General features: G+C 40.0%; 1 protein-coding gene across 3 annotated transcripts in view; it reads right to left on the bottom strand.

Annotated features, from left to right (window-relative positions):
• The window catches only part of C3H2orf42 (chromosome 3 C2orf42 homolog), a 46,079-nt gene extending 24,410 nt beyond the window's left edge, over positions 1 to 21,669 (bottom strand). Inside the window, exons 1-4 of one of the 3 annotated variants that reach the window (XM_065928971.1) lie at positions 13,836 to 13,858; positions 12,198 to 12,339; positions 1,757 to 2,034; positions 451 to 1,285 (exon numbers count right to left, since the gene is read on the bottom strand). In XM_065928971.1, coding sequence (XP_065785043.1) covers positions 451 to 1,273 — 823 coding nt within the window. In that variant the 5' untranslated portion in view covers positions 1,274 to 1,285; positions 1,757 to 2,034; positions 12,198 to 12,339; positions 13,836 to 13,858. Of the gene's footprint in view, positions 1 to 450; positions 1,286 to 1,756; positions 2,035 to 12,197; positions 12,340 to 13,835; positions 13,887 to 19,948 lie in introns of those variants that run through there. The other 2 variants (XM_065928972.1, XM_065928970.1) reach the window with 2 other exon arrangements.
• Between the last annotated feature and the right edge of the window lie 806 nt (positions 21,670 to 22,475).

Here is a 22,475-nt window from a genome sequence, read left to right as displayed (position 1 = left end):
AATGAAAACAAAAGCACAAGATGAAAATGTTAAAAACAACATAAGTCTTGATGTAGAAACTTTAAAAGATTTTTTGAGCAAGGTCCTAGTTTTCCCCATCTTCAAACATAAGTAACAAGCAAATGAGACAAAATATAAGGTACTTGTTGCTTGTTCTTTGTTTTCACTAACATAGGGCATCTGTAGAAAAGTAAAAAATCAAAGCAAAGCTAACTTTGCTTGATTCATTGTCTCAATGAAAATGCCCAAGTTTCTTGATCATTAATTTCAATCAACCAACCAACCTTCATGCAAGTGTGCTGACTGGAATTAAAAGAAGGAATGCTTTTCATTGGATTTATCTAGCAACTGCTTCTGAAGGTTGCTAGGACAATCTCCAAATGCCATCAGTGGGACTCTTTCATTGCCATTTTAGAAAAACAGAGTAAATGTGTCAACCACACCACCTACCGCTGGAATCAAAGTTTAGGAAGTCTGAGAATTCCTGAGCCAATGTCTCATCACTGGCAAAGGCACAGATGCAAGCAAAGAAATGAATGCATCTCAGGACCGCCTCATCCTTAGAAGCATTCGACTTGTGTGACTTTAGAGTCTGGCAGGAGCAGAAGAAACGGCGTTCAGGCAAGCTTTTGGCACCAATTTTCTGCACAAAGGATGTATGTAAATACCCCAAACTATGCTTCTGGCTTGCTTTGCATTTCACCACCAAAATGTTTTTAGTAATCCTCTGTACAAGGGGACCTGTGGGTTCTGTGGCCAACTGCCAGATGGTTTGCTTGGTTTCTGGGGAGGCCTGCATGGCATTCAGGACCGAGCTCTTTAGAGTCAGAGGGGTGGCCTCTGCCTGGCAGTTCACTGCCAGCTTGATGTGCTGGCACTGGTTCTCCACAACGCCCTGGGTGGCAGCTTTCAGGCATGAGGGGACATAACACCGGCCAGAACTCAGCTGAGTGATGATGGTCCCATCCACCGTCTGGATGGTTGTCTCTGAAACACCTAGCTCCACAAAGCATCGGTAATCAGGGCCCCGGTCTCTTTGCCGCACTGAGTAGACTTGCAGATCGGAGCCTGTGATGATTTTGACAGCTTCGACACTAGGCTGCTTCCGGGCACCGTACCGGAAAATGGTTCCACATGTCTTGTTCTTACAGCTCAGTCCCCGGGTTCCATTGTATGTGCCACATCGGGGACACTTTCTGATCCCCCTCAATGTGGCCTTCCCCAAATCAGATAAGAAAGCTGGAACTTTGGTCCTTAGAGAGTTTGGTTCCATTTTTCACAGGTTCTAGAAAAGACAATAAGCTCATCAGCCTGAGTATACATGCACAAACACACACACAGTTAAAATCACTTACAATATCTAGTACAGAAAGTAAAATGAAAAGAAGCTATCCACTATTTTCAAACTGTACCCTCAAAGAAAACATCCATTTAAACCCTCAAATAAAATAAAACTGTAGGAAACTTTGCCTTTTGCATCTCTCTATTTTTTAAGGCCTAATGTAATAACTGAAATATTTCTCAAGATTCAGTCTTGTTTTATATAACAAGCTAGATTAGTTAACCTAATCTTTTTTTGACCACACCAAGGGATCAATGGCAGTGAAAGCACAGAGTCCTAACCACTGGACTGCCAAGGAATTCCCTAGTTAACCTGATCTCAACATGCACAGATGTTTGACTTGAGCGACTGGAGAATGGGAAAGATGAGTTCTTTCTCTTCCACCATTCCCCACAAAACCCAGACCAATCTTACCTGTATCAATTGCCAGAGTATCCAGAAAACCATATAACCTGAATTCATAAGACCTAAATGGTGTTTCATTAGTTTGTGATGATCATAGAGGACAAGTGAAGATGCAACAATTTGCAGAGTAAAAAACACTGTTTAACTCAAGTCTTCTGAAATTTGAACTCTGTGGTGTAACAATGGAGACATTCTGCCTCCTCCTTCTTGGCCAGCCAATGGCAAAGCTCATGCCCGATGTTCCATAGTCAAAGATTCCCACTGCCCTAAGTGGAGACCATGGCAGCCTGTAAGTAAAACAGGAAAAAACTATTAAAGTTACACAAAGAGTGATTCTTTCCTTTTAGAAAAGGAAAGTCTTTCACAAATATTTGAGAAATATTTGATAGAAATTATTATGGTTGTTTTATACTTCCAATCAAAAGAAGGTAAAACAGTGCTAATGTCATTACACAGGGAGCTTTCAAAAACACCTAGAGCCAGGGATATAAATAGTTGAACACTCAGCCTTCCTAATAGTAATGCACGGCATTTTCAGAGCACTTTATGCTTTTCAACGTGCTTTTACATTCATTATTTCATTTGAACCTCACCATATTAGTGTCCCATTGGAGCCGAACAACAATGGCTTTTCAGATGAAAATCAAAAAGTTAAGTAACTTGCCTGAGGCCACCTATCAAAATCAGCACTGTGGTTGCCACTAACCCAGTGTCTGCTAAAAAGAATGTGAATCTTTGTTTCTGATTTCCCCCCAACATTATGAAACTTTTCAAACATATAAAAAAATAGAATTTATAGTCAACCTTCATATACCCACCCACTAGATTATAAAATTAACCTTTTACTATATTTGTTTATCACATATCCCTTTCTTCATCTATCAATCCCTGTCATATTTCAATGAATTTCAAAGTAAGGTGCAGGTATCAGCAGCATGCATATTATTTACTAAAGTTTAACATTTTTAATGCTTTTTAAAAAGGTAAATCTGCTTATGATTTTGAAGTAAGGTGTGAGCTTTGCTTTTGCTCTCTGACCCCAAAGAACAGTCTCCCCCACCACCCAGGTGTGCTGAGTGTCGCTGTGCATAGGCTTACTTGCTTACTTGCCCCGGAGTGTGTGAAATCTTCCCAGACCAGGGATCGAACCCATATCTCCTGCATTAGCAGGTGGATTCTTAACTACTGGACCTCCAGGGAAGTTCCCAAAGAACGGTCTTGATAAAAGACTCTCCTTTCACATCTTCTCTACTCCACTAATTAACAAATTGAAAAGTACAAATAAGAAGTCTAGGAATGCCTACATTGTGGTGCTAAGAACTAACCCCCCCATGTAATATCTGCTGAGTGAATGAAGTTTTGTGAAATATGACTGATAGCAGGGTTTCTCCACTTTGGCACCACAGACATTTAGGGCTGGATACTACAGGGAGGGAACACCCATCAGCAGAAAATCAGATTAAACACTTACTGAGCATGGCTTTACTCACCTGAGCAAGACTATTTCCCCCACAGCCAGTCCTTCCTATCAGGAAGGTTGCACAAACCTCTTATCCTCATCCATCAGAAGGCAGACAGAATGAAAACCATAATCACAAAAAACTAACCAAACTGATCACATGGATCACAGCTTTGTGTAACTTAATGAAACCATGAGCCATGCTGTGTAGGGCCACTCAAGACAGATGGGTAATGTTGGAGAGTTCTGACAAAACATGGTCCACTGGAGAAGAGAATGCCAAACCACTTCAGCATTCTTGCTTTGAGAACCCCATGAGCAGTATGAAAAGGCAAAAAGACGTAATGCTGAAAAATGAAGTCCCCAGGTCAGTTAGGGGTTTAATGTGATACTGGAGAAGAGTAGATAAATAACTCCAGAAGGAATGAAGAGGTTGACCTGAAGTGGAAACGACACCCAGATGTAGATGCATCTGGTAGTGGAAGTAAAGTCCGATGCTGTAAAGAACAACATTGCATAGGAACCTGGAATGTTAGGTCTGCGAATCAAGGTAAATTGGATGTGGTCAAACAGGAGATGGCAAGAGGGAATATTGACATTTTAGGAATCTGAACTAAAATGGATGGGAATGGGCGAATTGAATTCAGGTGACCATTATATCTACTATTGTGGGCAAGAATCTCTTAGAAGAAATGGAGTAGCCCTCATAATCAACAAAAGAGTTCGAAATACAGTACTTGGGTGTAGTCTCAAAAACGACAGAATCATCTTGGTTTGTTTCAAGGCAAACCATTCAATATCACAGTAATCTAAGTCTATGCCCCAACCACTCATGCCAAAGAAGCTGGAGTTGGCCAGTTCTATGAACACCTACAAGATCTTCTAGAACTAACACCAAAAAAAGATGTCCTTTTCATAATAGGGGAATGTAATGCAAAAGTAGGAAGTCAAGAGATACCTGGAGTAACAGGCAAGTTTGGTTTTGGAGTGCACATGAAGCAGGGCAAAGGCTAACAGAGTTTTCCTGAGAGAATGCACTGGTCATGGCAAACACCCTCTTCCAACAACACAAAAGACAACTCTACATATGGACATCACCAGATGGTCAATACCGAAATCAGACTGATTATATTCTTTGTGGCCAAAGATGGAGAAGCTTTATACAGTCAGCAAAAACAAGACCAGGAGCTGACTGTGGCTCATATCATGAACTCCTTATTGCAAAATTCAGACTTAAATTGAAGGAAGGAGGGAAGACCACTAGGCCATTCAGGCATGACCTAAATCAAATCCCTTATGATCATACAGTGGAAGTGACAAATAGATTCAAGGAATTAGATCTGACTGAGTGTCTGAAGAATTATGGATGGAGGTAACACTGCACAGGAAGTGGTAACCAAAACCATCCCCAAGAAAAAGAAATGCAAAAATGCAAAGTGGTTGTCTGAAGAGGCCTTTCAAATAGCTGAGAAAAGAAGAGAAGCAAAAGGCAAAGAAGAAAAGGAAAGATACATCCATCTGAATGCAGAGTTCCAAAGACTACCAAAGAGAAATAAGAAAGTCACCTTAAGTGAACAATGCATAGAAATAGAGGAAAATAATAGAATGGGAAAGACTAGAGATCTCTTCAAGAAAAAGGGAACATTTCATGCAAAGATGGGCACAATAAAGGACAGAAACAGTATGGACCTAACAGAAGCAGTAGATATTAAGAAGAGGCAGCAAGAATACACAGAACTATACAAAAAAGGTCTTAATGACCTGGACAACCACAATGGTGTGATTACTCACCTAGAGCCAGACATCCTAGAGTGTGAAATCAAGTGGGCCTTAGGAAGTATTGCTAAGAACAAAGCTAGTGAAAGTGATAGAATTCCAGTTGAGGTATTTCAAAACCTAAAAAATGATGTTGCTATAGTGCTGTACTCGATATGCCAGCAAATTTGGAAAACTCAGCAGTGGCCACAAGACTGGAAAAGGTCAGTTTTCATTCCAGTCCCAAAGAAGGGCAAAGCCAAAGAATGTTCAAACTACTGCACAGTTGCATTCATTTCACATGCTAGCAAGGTAATACTCAAAATCCTTCAAGCTAGGCTTCAACAGTACGTGAATGGAGAACTTTCAGATATACAGGCTGGGTTTAGAAAAGGCAGAGGAACCAGAGATCAAAGAGCGAACATCTGCTGGATCATAGAAAAAGCATGGGAATTCCAGAAAAACATCTACTTTTGCTTCATTGACCACCATAAAGTCTTTGACTGTCTGGATCACAACAAACTGTGGGAAATTCTCAACGAGATGGGAATACCAGACCACTTTATCTGCATCTGAGAAACCTGTGTGCAGGTCAAGCAGCAACAGTTAGAACTGGACATGGAACAACAGATTGGTTCAAAATTGGGAAAGGAGTACGTCAAGGTTGTCCTCTGCTTATTTAACTTATATGGAGAGTACATCATGTGAAATGACAGGCTGAATGAAGCACAAGCTGGAATCAAGACTGCCGGGAAAAATATCAATGACCTCTGATACACAGATGACACCACCATTATGGCAGAAAGCAAAGAGGAACTAAAGAGCCTCTTTATGAAAGTGATAGAGGAGAGTGAAAAAGCTAGCTTAAAACTCAACATTCAAAAAACAAAGATCATGGCATCTGGTCCCATCACTTGATGGCAAATAGATGGGGAAACAATGGAAATAGTGACAGACTTTTATTTTCGTGGGCTCCAAAATCACTGCAGATGGTGAGTGAAGCCATGAAATTAAAAGACACTTGCTCCTCAGAAGAAAAGCTATGACCAACCTAGACAGTATACTGAAAAGTAGAGACATTACTTTGCTGACAAAGGTCCATATAGTCAAAACTATAGTCTTTTCATCATGTACAGATGTAAGAATTGGACCAGAAAGAAAGCTGAGTGCCTAAGAATTGATGCTTTCAAACTGTGATGCTGGAGAAGACTCTTGAGAGACCCTTGGACAGCAAGGAGATCAAATCAGTCAATCCTAAAGGAAATCAACCCTGAATACTCATTGGAAGGACTGATGCTGAAGCTAATGCTCCAATGCTTTGGCCACCTGATGTGAAGAGCTGATTCACTGGAAAAGACCCCGATGCTGGGAAAGACTGAGAGCAGGAGGAGAAGGGAACGACAAAGGATGAGATGGTTGGGTGGCATCACTGACTCGATCGACATGGGTTTGAGCAAATGCCGGACGATAATGAAGGACAGGGAAGCCTGGCATGTTACAGTTCATGGGGGTCACAGAGTGTCGGACACAACTGAGCAACAACAACAACTATTATGGGGGGCTATCCTGTGTGTCTTAGGATGTTTAGTAGCGTCCCTGGTCTCCACCACTAGATGCCAGTGGCAGTCACCGTGCCCTCCCCAAGTTATAAAAAACAAAAATGTCTCCAGGCATTGCTAAATGTCCTCTTGGGGGGCAAAGTCACCCCTTTAAAAACACCTAGACACATTAGCCTGTTTACACAGCATTTCCTTCTGAGGTCAATACATTTTTTTGGTAGGTATTCTCAATCAGTCAGATGTGGTTATTGTTGTTACAATAATGTTGTTACAAAGCTGATTATCTGTATGACCAAATCTTTTAAATTCTGAGCTTCAGATTGCTTTATATATAAATCAATTTTAAAATTACACTGATGATGATGATTTCATGTTATCATTAAAGTGAAAAAATAGAACTACTTTGCTCATTAAGGGAGGAACTATTTGCCAATTATAGTTTATTTTGTAAATAAATCATTTAAGTCTATGATCTTGCAAAAGCAGACTAAAGAGCTAATGACCCTTTTATGTCCTACTTTCACTACCACTACCCCCACTTGCCCCTCCACCCCACAAGTCCTCACTTTTCAAGAGTAAATACAGTTAACAGGCTGGCATATATCCATCAGACTATTTTCTGTGTTTATGAATTAATAAATACATATATGTACACATGTGGGATTTTGGTTTTAGAAAAACTGAGTTACATTATACTCAATGTCCTCAAGTTTGCATTCTTAATATTGTACCACAGTGAATCATCTCTACCAATGAATTTTAGTTCTAGACAATGTTGCAATTAACATCTTAAACACTGACTTTAGTATATAGGTGCAAGTATTTCAGTAGAAAAGATTCTGAACATTGCTTCTAGTTTTCTTAATTTATTGGGTACAGAATAAAATTTTATTGGGAAAAAGAAGTCTGAATTAAAATGTTATTATTGTCTTATTCATCCTATCTCAGTTTCTGTACTCAAATACATTCCAAGCAGATAAAACATTCAAACACCAAAAAAAACGGAACCATCAATACACTAGAACAAAAGGAGTAGGGAATTTTTTCTTAAAATATTTTTTAAGGATATCAGATTGAAGATGGGCTACATGACACAAAACCCAGAATCCAGAAAATAGTAAACATTTAATCTAGAAATGATTATTTGTCCTATTTATCAGTGTTTTTTTAAACTTCTTTATTGAGGTATATTTTATATACCATAACATTCACCCATTTTAAGTGTAAAATTCAATAATATTTATTGTTTATAGAGTTGGGTATCCATCATAATAATTAAGTTTTAGAATACTTCTATCACCCCATAAAAGAGCCCTCTTGCCTTCTGGAGTCAATCACCATGCCCACCTTTAGGTAATCACTAACCTTTTTTCCGTCTCTATAGATTTACCTTTTCTGGACACTCCATATAGATGGAATCATACAATATGTGGCCTTTTATGTCTGACTTCTTTCACTCAACATAATGTTTTCAAGGTTCTACCACATTGTAGCACGTATCAGTACTTCATTCCTTTACACTGCTGAATGGCATGCCACTGTATGGCTACATCATTTTGTTTATCTGTTGATCACCTTATACATACTTGGATCGCTTCCACTTCAGGGTTATCATGAACAATACTGTCGAGCACATTAACATGCAAGTCTTTGTGTAGACAACTGTCTTCATTTCTCTTGGGTAGAAACCAAGAATTAGAATTACTGAGTGGTAGTGTAATTTTACATTTACCTCAATAAAGAAGTTAAAAAAAAAGAACTGATAAATAGGAGTAGTCAGACTTCCCTAGCTCAAGTGGTAAAGAATCTGCCTGCAGTGCAGAAGAACAGGGTTTGATCCCTGGGTCAGGAAGTTCCTCTGGAGAAAGGAATGGCAATCCACTCCAGTATTCTTGCCTGCAGAATCCCATGGACAGAGAAGCCTGGCGGGCTACAGTTCGTGGGGTCACAAAGAGTCGGACACGACTGAGTGACTAACACTTCAGGTCAAGTTTAAATGTAACGTTTTAAGAAACTGCCAAAATGTTTTCCAAAGTGGCTGTGCCATTTTACATCGCACCAGCACCATTATACACTCTCACAAACTTTCTCCATTTCCTGGCCAACATGTGTTATTGTTTCCTTGGTTATGGCCATTAGATTATAATGGGTGTGAAGTGGTACCTCATTGTGGTTTTTACTGCATTTCCCTAGTGAATAATGATGTTGGCAACATTTCACATGCTTATCTAGTCATATGTCTATCTCTTTGGGGAATTAACTATTCAAATAATTGACCCAGTTTAAAATTATGATTCATTTGATTACATGAAAATGGCATTTTTCTTTATGGAAAAAAGTAGCTTAGACTAAGTTCAAAGATGAAAACAAACTAAGCAACCAAAGCAGTGGAAGACTTGTACAGTGAAAACTACAAAACATAACTGAAAGAAATTAAAGACCTAGAAAATGGAAAGGGATCTTTTCATGTTCATGAACCAGAAGAGTTGATCTTATTAAGATGGCACTACTCTTCAAACTGATCTACAGATCCAATATAATGTATTCCTATCAAAATCCTAGATACCTTTTTTTGCAGAAATAGACAAGATGAGCCTAAAATTCATACGGAAATGCAAAGGACCTGGAAGAGACAGAAAAATCTTGAGAAAGAACAAAGTAGAAGGACTCTCACTTCCTGATTTCATAATTTACTACACAGCAAATTAAGACTGTGGATAGAGAAGGAACAAATACTGTATTACATCATTGACATGTGGAACCTAAAAAAACTAAACTCATAGAAGTAGAATGGAATGGTAATTGCCAGGGGCCTAGGGCATTGGAGAAACCGGGTGATATTAGTGAAAGGGTACAAACTTTCAGTTGTAAGACGAATAAGTTCTGGGAATCTAACGTACAGCATAGTTACAGCGGTTAAGAATCCACCTTGAATGCAGGGGACATGGGTTCAATCCCTAGTCCAGAAGATTTCACACACTGGGGGGGCAACTAAGTCGGTGTGCCACAACTACTGAGCCCATATTCTAGAGCCTGTGAGCCACAGGCTGTGCACCCTAAAGCCCTTGCTTTGCAAGAAGACAAGCCACCAGAATGAGTAGCCCATACAGCGCAGCTAGAGAGTAGCCCCTGCTCACTGCAACTAGAGAAAGCCTGGGAGCAGCAATGAAGACACAGTGCTTTGAAATCTTTATTCCAAAAAGAATAAATGATTTTGAAAAAAGAAATGGTAATTATGTGAAGTGATGGAAGCATTAGGTAAAGCTATAGGGGTTATCATTTTGCAATGTAAGTGTGTTACACTTTAAATTTACACAATGTTATATGTCAACTACATCTCAATAAAATTGGGGGGGGAAATGACAATGTGACAATAGACCTACAGATAGATATAGAAACCAATGAAATAGTATTGAGAATTAAAAAGTAAACCCTTTCATTTATGGTCAGTTGATGTTCAGCAAGAATGCCAAAACCCATTAGTGGATAAAGAACAGTCCCACCAACAAATGGTGCTGGAACAATACATATAGCCACCTGCAAAGGAATGAAGTTGGATCCCTGTTTCACACTGTATATAAAAGTTAATCCAAAGTGGATCGTAGACATAAATGTAAGAGCTAAAACTATAAAACACTTAGGAAGAAATACAGGCATATATCTTCGTGACCTTGGAACAGGCAATGGTATCTTAGATATGACACCAAAAGCCTGAGTGACAAAAGAAAAGAATAGAAAAATCGATCTTAATCAAAATTAAAAACAACTGTGCTTCAAAGGATGCCTCAAGTAAAAAGATAACACACAGAATGGGAGATAATGTTTGCAAGTCATATATAAGATAAAGGACTTGTATCTTGAATATATAAAAACATTTGTAAGTTAACAGTAAAAAGACAAATAACCCAAGTTTAAAATGAACCAATGATATGAATGGACATTTTTCCTAAGAAGATATATACAAAGAGCCAATAAACACAAGAAAAGATGTTCAAAAATCATGCCATCAAGGAAATGCAAATCAAAACGAGATGCCATTTCACCAAGATGACTGAAAAAATACAGACAATAATAATGATAAAGAAAAATTGGAACCTTCAGACATTGTTGATAGTGTTATAAAATGGTGCAACCACTTTAGAAAATTGGTGGTTTTGTACATAATGCTCATTGTAGTAGTATCTATAAAAGCCAGAAAGTACAATCAATCCAAATGTCCATCAACTGATGAATGGGTAAACAAAATGTGATATATCCATACAATGGAATACTATTGGCCATAAAAGGTAATGAAGTTCTGATACATGCTATGGCATGGATGAATGAACCTTGATATACTATGCTACATGAAAGAAACCAGACATAAGAAGCCGTACACTGTATGATTCCATTTAAACGAAGCATCCAGAATCAACAAATGCATAGAGACAGATGAGTGGTTGCTAAGGTCTGAGGGGAATGGTGGGGATTACAAATGACTGCTAATAATAATAATAATAATAATAATAATAATAATGGGGTGATGGAAGGTTGCATTACTCTGTGAATATACTAAAATCACCAAATTTAACATTTTAAAAGGGTGAATTTTACGTTATATGATTTAATTTCAATAAATATGCCACTAAAAACAAAAGGATAAAATTGAAAATCAACAAGGACCTACTGTGTAGCACAGGGAACTCGACTCAGTACTCTGTAATTACCTGGATGGGACAAGAATCTGAAAAAGAGTGGATGTGTGTGTGTGTGTGTGTGTGTGTGTGTACAGAATCACTTTGCTGTGCACCTGAGACACAGGACTGTAAATCAACTATATTCCAAGAAAAAGTAAAAATTATATTTAATGGGAAAAGAGAAATATTTGAAATGCAAATAACAAAGGGCTAATTTCCTAAAATAAGAGATTTTACAAATCAATAAAAAAGAAGCAATCCCACTAGAAAAATGAGTAAAGGACTCGGAAAGATAGCTTATTAAAAAAAAAGAAAAAAATTTTTTTCTGGTGGTGTGGCTTGTGAGATCTTAGTTCCCCCAACCAAGGATTGAATCCAGGTCCTCAGAAGTGGCAGAACAGAGTCCTAACCACCAGGGGATTAAAAAAAAAAAAGTTTTAAATGTCCAAAACTCAACCCTGAAATAAGCAAGAAGCAAATTAAAACAGGACTTCAGCAAAGTGACAAAAAGATGTTATCACAGGAGGATGTGGAGAAACACACTCTGCCTTGTTGGTAGGAGTGTAAACTGCAATATTGTCTTCAAAGGGATGTAAATAAAATAAAACTTAAAACACACTTTAACAATTCCACTTTTAAGATTCTATGAGTTCAAGTCTCTCATGAACATGAAACATGCACAGGGGTACTCCATGCAAGGTTGTCCATAACTGCATGAGAACAGAAACAATCTAAGAGCTAACTAAATAAGTCATGGTATAACTATAAAATATGCTACTATAGAACCATTAAAAAGTATCAGATCTATATGTATTGATAAGGAACAAATATCAAGATACACTGTGGAGTGAAAAAAAAGGTATAAAACTTCATGTTTAATGTGATACTCTTGGTTTAAAAGAGAAAAATGGAAACAGGGAAGACACACACCTATATAACATATTGCCTCAGAAGAAGTGACTGGGGACTTGGGAAATGGAAAGAGGGAGGGATATACATACACATTTCACTGTTTTGTAAGATCTGAATTTTAAACTTGTACTAGTATCACTTAGGATTCCCAGATGGCTCAGTGGTAAAGAATCCGTCTGCCAATATAAGATGCAGGACATGAGGGTTTGATCCCTGGGTCAGGAAGGTCACCTGGAGGAGGAAATGGCAACTCACTCAGTATTCCTGCCTGGAAAACCCCATAAACAGCCTGGCAGGCTACAGTCCAAAGGGACGCAGAGTCAGACACGACTTAGCAACTGAGCACGAGTATTACCTCTTACAGAAAGCATACATGAACAAGTAACACAGTTTGTAAGAGAGACGGATAGAGTAGGATAATTAAAGTTTAGAAATCCCGCTATATTTTAGTATAATTTACCAGCCTTTTGCTAATATACAAATGACTTAATTAGCACCAGGACAGTCCCAGTTAGGCCAGAGAGGGTCAAAGGAGGAACTAATGATGTAAGCCCTGATGCAGGTCCAAGATTGGGGAAGAAGGTGGTCTTCTCTCCTCCCCACTTCTCCTTTGATTATAAAAATGCAGCCCTATTGAACAGTTCTCAGGGTTGTGCTCCCTTGCTGGCCTGCTTGTCTCTCTCACAAGCCTCCTATGCTAATAAACTCATTCTTTACCGGCCACTTTGCCTCACACTTAACTCCTGAGCTTCACTAAGTCCTGACACTAGTTGAACGGTTTCAATGAAAAGATCAACATAGTGAGTTCCCATTTCCTCCTAAGTCCGAATTTGAATTTTGGCTGAGCCCCACCTGAGAAGGAATGCAGATTCATAAAGAATCTGTATTTGAGCTCTGCCTTAAGAAAGGTCTCCTTTCCCGGGCAAGTTTCCTGAACAGCCTCCTCGGATGGTGTACAGGGGCGGGCTGGAAGAGCTACCCCACGAACACTACCTGTGGTGGCGGGCTTTCTTTCAGCCATGTGCCATTTGGCTGTAGAGCTATATTCAGTTCGCTGAACGCTGTTTAATTCTTGTGAAGCACAGTAAGTGAACGAGCACCATGAATAAAACATACACTTGCTAACATTTATTGAGTACAAGTAAGCCCTTCCCATGCATTTACTCATGGAATGCTCACCATGATACTTTGAAACAGGTATTATTTTACCAGTGGCTCAGAGAAAGCAGGGATTTGATTCCTGTTCCTCGGCCAGCCTCTAGATAATCTAAGGTGAGTCTGGAATCTGCTGGACTCTTTGTCAAACCAGAAAAGAGAGGAAGGGGCAAGACTAGAGCCAGAACTCTCAACTTCAGGTCCAGGGTGCTTCCGTTTGCCCTGCGCTGCCTCGGAACACCGGAGAAAGGCCAAGATCCCCTGTCAGCCGGCCGGCGAGTCCCGCACCTTCTACCTGGCTTCCAGGACGCAGCCCGCCCCTAGCCGCATCACCCGGGAACCTACTTCCCGGCATCCTCCCCGTGTGACCGCTCACTTCCGGTCCTAAGTAGGCCCGAGTAGAAGCATCACTCGGCCAGCACCCTGCTCTTGGGAAACACTATCCGCCGGGATTCCCGGCTGTACGCCCTTGTCCCACTGTCGCCCACGCCTTCGGGCAACACAGTCCCCTTACCTGCCCTGCGCCCCCCCACCCTGCGGCCCCAGGCTCCCACGCTGATGACCGCCCTCACCTCCTCTCTCTTCGCCTGCCGCGGCCTTTTACAAACGCGGCCAAACTGTTCGCTGTAACGACAGTCGTTATTGGTCAGAGCCGCCCCGCCTCAGTTCGCGTTGTCTGATGGGAGTTGTAGTTTCCTCCTCCTAGAGGCAGCAGACAATCACTGCGGAATCAAGTGGTGGAATCTGCTCCTACCAGGCGGTTGTACCACTTAAGATTTTTTTTTGCTATGGCAAGAGTGCTCTGGACAACTCTGCTGGTACTGGAAGGCACAGACAATTCTAGGGCTGGTCATGGCTATTTCGGGCCTGAGTGAGTCCTGTTTCTGAGTAGAATTCCATCCGTCATTGATGCAAGTCTTAGATTTTCTATATTTTTAGCAATGTCGGCTGCGATTTAGTGTTTTGTCAAGGGAGTGTTGTCCACCAAAGTATTCGCTGTTTCTATCACTTGTGTGTTTGTATCAAGTTATCTTTTCTCCCTTAATTATACTCTGACGTATTACTTGAACGTTTTCCCTTAAAAGGGGATGGAATTGAGTTGAGTTCCGGCATGACCTAGTTTTGGTCCATGGAATTGCACAGAATAAATCTACATACTCTTTGTTGACAATAGCTGCTGAGTACCAATGTGTTAAGGGTGAGGCTTGCATGTAGCGAAAAACCCCGGTATGAGATTTCCTGCACCTTTAGCCTTTATCCTGCTACTTATTAATCTTTGCACTGTGGACTGGTCGCCTGAAAACTGTCAAATGAAATAATACGAATAAATAAAAAGGTGAGAGCTGTGTTTGTTATATCCAGGGGCTTACTTAGGACTGTAGTCAATGAGACAGTCTCTCAGCTATGAGGAAGTGATGTGAAGAGGTTGGGGGGGAGGTTAGCACATCTATGATTTTGGAGAAGGGTTATGTGCCATCAAGCACGAGTTGGTAGAGGGGTGCTTCTGGTGACAAAGCACAGGTATCTTAGTTAATGATTTTAGTGTTTTTCTAAGTATGGAAAGATGCAGGAAACTATGTCCATAAAATCTCCTGAAAATATCCATATGAAGTCCTATTCTCCCAATTTTTCCAGAGCACAGAGTGCCTTGTTTCTGATCTCCACCCTGAACTCCCTTCAAGGTGTGCTGAAGGTCAGTGACTGCAGTGGCTAGTGACTTAATCCTTATAGAGCCAGATGGTGAGTGACATTCTTTAGCTGGCAGAACCTTAGTCTTCTTAACTATTAATAAGAGAAGGGGTCCCTTCCGTGATTAAGATTTGCTATGTTGTTTCTTAATCTGGAGGTAGGGTGAGAAGGGCACATTTTTTCTTTTCCACGAAATTTTTCCAATTTTGTCTTTCAAGTTTTAAAATGATCATCAGAATATTCTGGATCGCAACTTCCCTGGCCGTCCAGTGGCTAAGAATATGCCTTCCAATATACAGGGGAGGTGGGTTAAATCTCCAATTAGGAAACTAAGATCCCACATGTCATGGAGGGACTAAGCCTCCGCACTGCAACTAATGACCCACACGCCCTAGAGCCCATGTGCCACAAGACAGAAACCCATGCGTCACAACTAGAGAAAGTCCACACTAGACAATGAAGAACCTGTGCAGCCAAAAAAAAAATTTTTTAAAGTATATCCTGAATCATCTAAATGATCACCTAATAATACAGTGGGCTTTCAACGTCTGGTTGTTGATATTAGTGTCAAGTGATTACACAAAGCAGTTGTTCTCAGTTGGGAGCACTGCTTACATATCTAGTAGATGCCATAGGTGACAGCCCTTACAAAGAATTATCTGGACCAAAATGTTAACAGTGTCACAATTGAGAGACTGTTGTAAAGAGAGTGTGTTTAAATTTTTTTCCAATGAAATTGCCCAAATGCATCCTAAGAGATTTGTGGGTTTTCAGCTGATACACATTATATGTTCCAAACAACCTCATTCTAAAAGAGGTTTCTTCCAGGGCAGGCACGCTGGGTTCTTCAATTCCTTCTTCAAATAAGGACTTTATACAAATAAGGGCCTTCTTTATTTCAGTATGCTATTTTTTTGCCCACTTATTTCTCTCATTGTTTTTATAGTATTTTTCTAATTGTCATAGGTTTGGGGTTTTTATTTTTCTTTCTTCTTTGGCTCTCCTGGGTCTTTGCTGCAGTGTGTGGGCTTCTCCTGGGGAGCACAGGTCCTAGGGTGGACGGACTCAGCAGTTGCAGCGTGTGGGTTTAGTTGCCCCTAGGCATGTGGGATCTTAGTTCCCTGACCAGGGATCAAAGCTGTGTCTCCTGCATTAGAAGGTGGATTCTTTTTTTTTTAGAAGGTGGATTCTTAACCACTGGACAACCAGGTAAGTCCTAGAAATAATTAATTAATAAGGTAATAGTACATAACCTTGTCTTCTTGACCGTAAGAATGTTTCTAGAGTTTCTCCATTTGCATGAGCCTAGCTTTCACTCTAATTATACTTAGTTCTTTAAGAAAGCTGGTCTAGTTCAAAAGTATTGGTTTCAAAACTTCTCTATTACTTTCAAAGATAAATGTTATTATCTTTTTCCTGCAACTTGTTTTTGTCACTTAACATAAGATACTATTATATCATATTTCTTTAAAAAAAAAGTATTTTTTGGCTGTACTGGGTCTCGTTGCTCCAAGGGCGTTTCTCTAGTTGTGGCGGGTGGGAGCTTCTGATTGTAGTGCACAGGCTTCTCACTGTGGTGGCTTCTCTTGTAGTGGAGCACAGGCTCTAGGCGCATGGGCTTCAGTAATTTATTATTCAATATGCAATCACTATGTCTAAAAGTCCTTGGAGGTCAAAAAGACAAAGGACATAAACAGAAAAGTCACAGAAAAGAAACACAAACAACCAATTACCATGGGGAAAAAAAAATCACTAACTTTACTTGCAATCAGGGAAATAAAAGATCATTTTACATGTCTCAGATTGGCAAAAATGAAAGCTTAATAACAATCAGCATTGGTAAAAGCAGGGCAAATGGGTGCTTTCAGACATTTTTGGTTGGAGTATAAAATGATACAACTTTTAAGAGGGCAATCTGACAATATGTATCATACAATTTTTACACTTTACATTTTTTAATCCATCTCTCAATTCTAAGTATCCTAGAGAAATAGTACACACATGTACACAAACGTGTTCTTGAACTGTTGTTCCAGTTTTTTTATATAAAACAGAGGTATCTTTTTGTTGTGTATTTCCAAATGGGTGAACAGTAGAGGTTTTGTTTTTGGTGATCATTTACTTACCTTTGTGATTTATTCATAATTTATTGTCTTGTTAAAAAAAATTATTGCTTTCTTAAACCCCTCTGCTCCTTCCTCTCTGCTTCCTTCTCTTTACAGCCCACTAAATCAGGAAGGCAGTCTGCACTAGTTAAAACATCCCCACCTCCCACTCCCTAACCCACTGCATCCACATTTTGTTCATACTATTTCGCTGAAAGTGTTAGTTTTTAAAGTCACCAGTTTCTTCTTTATTGCTAAGCCAGTGAACACTTTTCCCTCTGCCACACCTGACCCTTGACTACTATTTCTTTGTTTCCTTCCTGATCTCTACAACATTATGGGCCTTCAGTATTTCGCCCCCATCAGGCAGCTCTCTTCCTCATTCTCCTTTGCAAGTGTAGCCGTCTCTGCCCGCTTCCATACAAATAGACCTGAGTTCTGTCCTCAGTCCTCTTCTCACTCTACTGTCTCTCTGGGTGACTGCCACTCCTTGGGCTGGATTACCACCTAAATGCTGATTACTCCCATCTCTATTCCAGCCTGGATCTCCCTTCCAAATTCTACATCATTATCTACTGGATATTTCTACCTGAATGTCTTATGTGCCTACACCCCATATTTTGGAAGGTAGATCTCACAGAATTGGCCCTGGTTTGGTCCTTTAGTTTTAGCTCTTATCACCTCACACCCAGTATTTTAGGTGGTAGTACTATCAGCACACAGCAGAAAGCCATTTGTTTAAAATGAGATTGAGATAATTAAATTAATTAAATGATTTACTACCTACAGGGTATATATACTTGAAGAAAACAGTCACCAGCTTTTAATGGGGAACACAGGTTTTAAAGATATAATTGCATAAATATATAATTTAAAATTATGGCAAATGCTCTAAGGAAAACTATAAGATGACTTGAGAGGCTCCTGATATAGATTGTGGGTAGAGAAAGGAAGAAGTTTTATAGGAAGAGACATTTAAGTGGAGAGCTGAAGACAAACAGCAGACAGACAAAAGGCATTCACACGTCAGGGTTCTGTAATGGGAGTCCTGATCCCCAATCCACCCTGCTATGCCTTGCTTTATGAAGCATTTCACCTGTGCCAGCCGGCTCACTATTAGGCTCTGCCAACAGAGGGAACTAGAGGAGCACGCAAGGCAATGACAGGAAGGAATGTTCCTTGTGGGTTCTGGTTCAATCTTTGTATTTGGTGTGCAATCCAATGGATCAGTGTACAGAAGACACAGGGGTGCTCCCCTCAGTGGTTCTCTGGACCTGGCCCTGCTACACCCTCAGACTACACTTTTCCTCACTTGCAGCAGCTTCTATGGCAGCTTTGGCTGCACCAGCCTGTAACATCCTCAAAGGATGACAGATAAAATACAGGGCACCGTTAAACATCACATAACTTTTAGTATGTTTCATGTAATATTTTGGACTGTGCTTTCACTTGCTAAATCTCGCAACCCTAGCTCCCTCACCCGGTGGACCATTTCTAAAGATCAACTCTGGCCAATGGTAGGCAGCTTCTAAGGAATAGGTCTGGCCCACGCCTTCTGGCATGTTTCTTACCAGGCTGCAGGTTCCTGTGATAATCAAGCCTACTTTGAAGAGGTTAGAAACTTCAAGTGCTCTCCTAAATCCTTAGCTTCTGCACTGTCCACTCTGCTTAGAAGTAGTAGCTTTTATTTTTTCTTGCACTTGCAATTTTTGGACTCCTTCTAGGGGTTAACCATTTTTCACTATTTACACTAAAATTTCCCTTTTCAAATTTTAGTGGTGGTCTCTGTCTTCTGGTGGGATTCTGACATATAAAGTGGCTTGCAGTGAAGTTGAGTAAGCACTTTAGAAGACAACTGCAGGCCGTATTAAAGATTTTGGTCGCTGTTCAGTTTCTCAGTCCTGTCTTTGTGACCCCATGGACTGCTGCATGCCAGGCTTCCCTGTTCGTCACATCTCCCGGAGTTTGTTCAAACTCATGCCCACTGAGTCAATGATGCCATCGAACCATCTTGTCCTCTGTTGCCCCCTTCTCCTCCTGCCCTCAATCTTTCCCAGCATCATGGTCTTTTCCAAAGATTTTAGATTACATCCTAAATATAATATGAAGCAAAGACTTTCAAGAAGGGAAGAGTCATGATCAGATCTACATCTATAAAAGATTCCTTTGGGCTTCTGATTCTGGCAGAAAGGTTAGCAGTCTGGTACCTGGATCTTTACCGTTCTCCTGGAAACCACAGGGAGCAATAAGGAAAACTATGACCACCGACTCCCACAAACAGTATCTTAAGTGAAGCCAGGGATACAGAGAAAATTCAACACATTCCACATTGAGAAGAAGTGTGGTACTGGATGGGAGGCCAACTGAGTGCTGTGGGGGAAGGACAGGGAGTGAGGAGGGGGCCAGTAGTGGCAGACCTCAGAAATCACTTGCAAATATTCAGTCTGAGAGCCAACCCGTGAGTGGAGCCAGCTGTAGGAAGGACTGAACTATCATGTGAGCACTGGAAGAGGCAGGGAGGGAAGATGTGTTAAGTGCCTAAAGGGTCCAGAGGAGATGTCTTTCAGAAAGCAAGTTAGGGGATCTCCTTGAAGTCAAGAGTTTTGTCACTTAATGGAGCACATGAAGGAATCAAGGGCGCTCAGCTGGCACAGAACTTCTGAACAGGGCCTCATCCCAGAGAGGAACCATGGCTACACTTTTGAGACAATTCATTGTAGCCACAGAGAAGGGAGGTAAGAAACCCTGACAGGGTCTTTCCCCTTCATCCTCCTGCTGGTACTTGGTCTAGAAAAAACCAACCATTTCAAATGTGAATAAACAGAAAGGAGTAAGCACAGCATTTGTACCAAGACACTGTAATTAAAAATAAGAAAGACAGCAAAACTTACCCAGAGTTTCCCCGGAGAAAACTCACAAGAAAATGTTCCCATAAAGCAGTTGAAAATAGTACACTGACATTTCCAGTGTAAATTTTAAAAATCTAATGAAGCAAATGCAGCTAAGAAATACAAGAATTCAGGGAAGAGCTGTCCCTAAAGTGAAACAGAAATTGGTAGAATTTAGGAAACAGAAAAAAATTTTTTTTTTCCAGAAATGAAGGTTACATTAAAAGGAACACAAGTGAGTCGGGATACCACAGGAAGCACATTAAGGAACAGAGATTAGAGATGAGAAATGCAGGGACTTCCCTGGCGGTCCAATGGTTAAGACTCCACGCTTCCAAAGCAGGGGACGCAGGTTCGATCTTTGGTCAGGGAACTAAGATACTGTATGTCACGGTGCCAAAAAAGAAAAGCAAATGAAAAAATAAAAAATAATTAAGAACAAATGACAGAAATCAATGACAGGCAGAGGAAATCCAACATACAATTGGAGTTGCCAAAGAAAACCAAAGCAGTGGAATAGTACAAGTATTTATGAATATAATTCAGGAAAACAAGAAATATTAGCTTGGTACATGTACTTGGCTCAGGGAATGTTTCTTTTCTTACACAATGTTTTCCCTGGCTTGTCTCTTCCCATTTGCCTGATTTTCCAGTATTCAGTCTCACATTCTCCACAGTTCTGTGAAACTTCTCACAATACACAGCCCAACCTCTAGAGAGCCTTAAGTCTGGCCTGCTGACTATCAATCTGGATTGGCTGCCATGTCTCTTCACAACTGTAATCCTAGGACTTCCTATTATCTCACTCCTGTTTGATCCTGTTTCTATATACTACATTGTATTTTTTTCCTGACTTATTCTTGTTCTGATGGAGTTTATGCAGTTTATCCCTGAGAATCAGTCTTCTACGAACTTACATATCTAGTCTTTATTCTATGGTGACACAGAACCATAGTTCATTTACACTTCTGAAGATAGTGCCCCACTGATTCCTAGGTTCAGTGTTCTCATTGGGTATTTTTCTCAATCCTTTTTCTATCTGGTAAATTTTAGGATGGGTCCCTTAGAGGCCTGGCATCCTAAAATTTTATAGTGGTATGGCTTCATATGGATCTTTCCTATTTATTGTGCAAACTCAACATTAGCCTTTCTTCAATCTTAAAACTCAAAAAATCATCAGGGAAATTTTCCTTTATTTAATAAATTCTACCCACTCCCCTGTTTTCTGTTTTCTTCTTGGAACACTTATTGTTTTATAGTATAAACCTCCTGAATTGATCCATATTTTATTTTTTCTACTTTTGCTTTCTGTTCTAGAACATCTCCTTGTCTTTTAATACTCACAGAATTTATTTATTCTCATTTCTTGTTGTGACATTTTATTAGTATTCTGTTCTAATTTCTTGAATACAGTATATGTTTTCAGATTCTTGAGAGCTGCTTTTTATTTAGTTCTACCTTTTGCAGTCAAAGTTCTTCTCAATTTCTGGTGACCTTTGGCTGACTTCATTGAAAAGTGAAGCACTAAAAACCTGTTTGGAAGGTTTGTGTACATGGGCAGGGCTTACTGGTCAGCACACTCCACTCGAAGAGGACTGGTGACCAGTTACTTTTTGGTTTTGTTGTTCAGTTGCTCAGTTGTGTCCGACTCTTTGCGACCCCATGGACTACAGCATGCCAGGATTCCCTGTCCTTCACCACCTCCCGGAGCTCGCTCAAACTCATGTCCAAAAAAAAAAAAAAAAAAACTCATGTCCATTGAGTCGGTGAGAACCCTCAAATATTAGCATCTGTCTTTTCACTCAAGAGCAGCTTAGTATTTCCACAGTGAAAGTGAAAGAAAGTGAAGTCGCTCAGTCGTGTCCGACTCTTTGCGACGCCGTGGACTGTAGCCTACCAGGCTCCTCCGTCCATGGGATTCTCCAGGCAAGAATACTGGAGTGGGTTGCCATTTCTTACGTGTTTAAGTATGGTTATTGGTCTTCTAGAGCTGAAAACAGATAAGCTAGGGATCTCATTTATCTAGTATGTAAATCTGCTTAACTCCTACTTTCTGGGCAGTAACTCACTTAAGCATATTAACCCTGAGTCAAAAATTTACTTTTTCCTTTTTTAGGTGAATTGCTATCAGAATAACTTCGGCCTCCAACTTCAGAGGCCATAGTGTAAAGTACTACTCAACAGAGACTCATTCATATACATTTTACTCAAGGTTCTTAAATTAAAATTTGTTGTTTTAGAGGTATGTTCTTCAAGTTCTAAACAGTCAAAATGTAGTCACTGGAAAAAAATGCAATAACTCTGTACACAAAAAAGATTTTGTGTTTAGAAATCATCACTCTTTCATTGAAAGGGTTTGCTCTTTATTTCCTACAAACACAGTTTATTTTTCCAATTCAACTGTAACCTCAAGAGCACCCTGTAGCTCTTAGTAAACTCAACTCTAATTCTCTATGCAAACTAGTCCTTACCAACCGTCTTTTCCAAAGTAACAGAACTCTTAAAACACATACAAAAGGAAGTTGAGTAA

Source organism: Muntiacus reevesi, chromosome 3 (assembly GCF_963930625.1).
Source record: "Muntiacus reevesi chromosome 3, mMunRee1.1, whole genome shotgun sequence".
NCBI classification, from domain to species: domain Eukaryota; kingdom Metazoa; phylum Chordata; class Mammalia; order Artiodactyla; family Cervidae; genus Muntiacus; species Muntiacus reevesi.
Note: the sequence above shows the minus strand (reverse complement) of the source record. Positions and strands in the feature narration are given on the sequence as shown.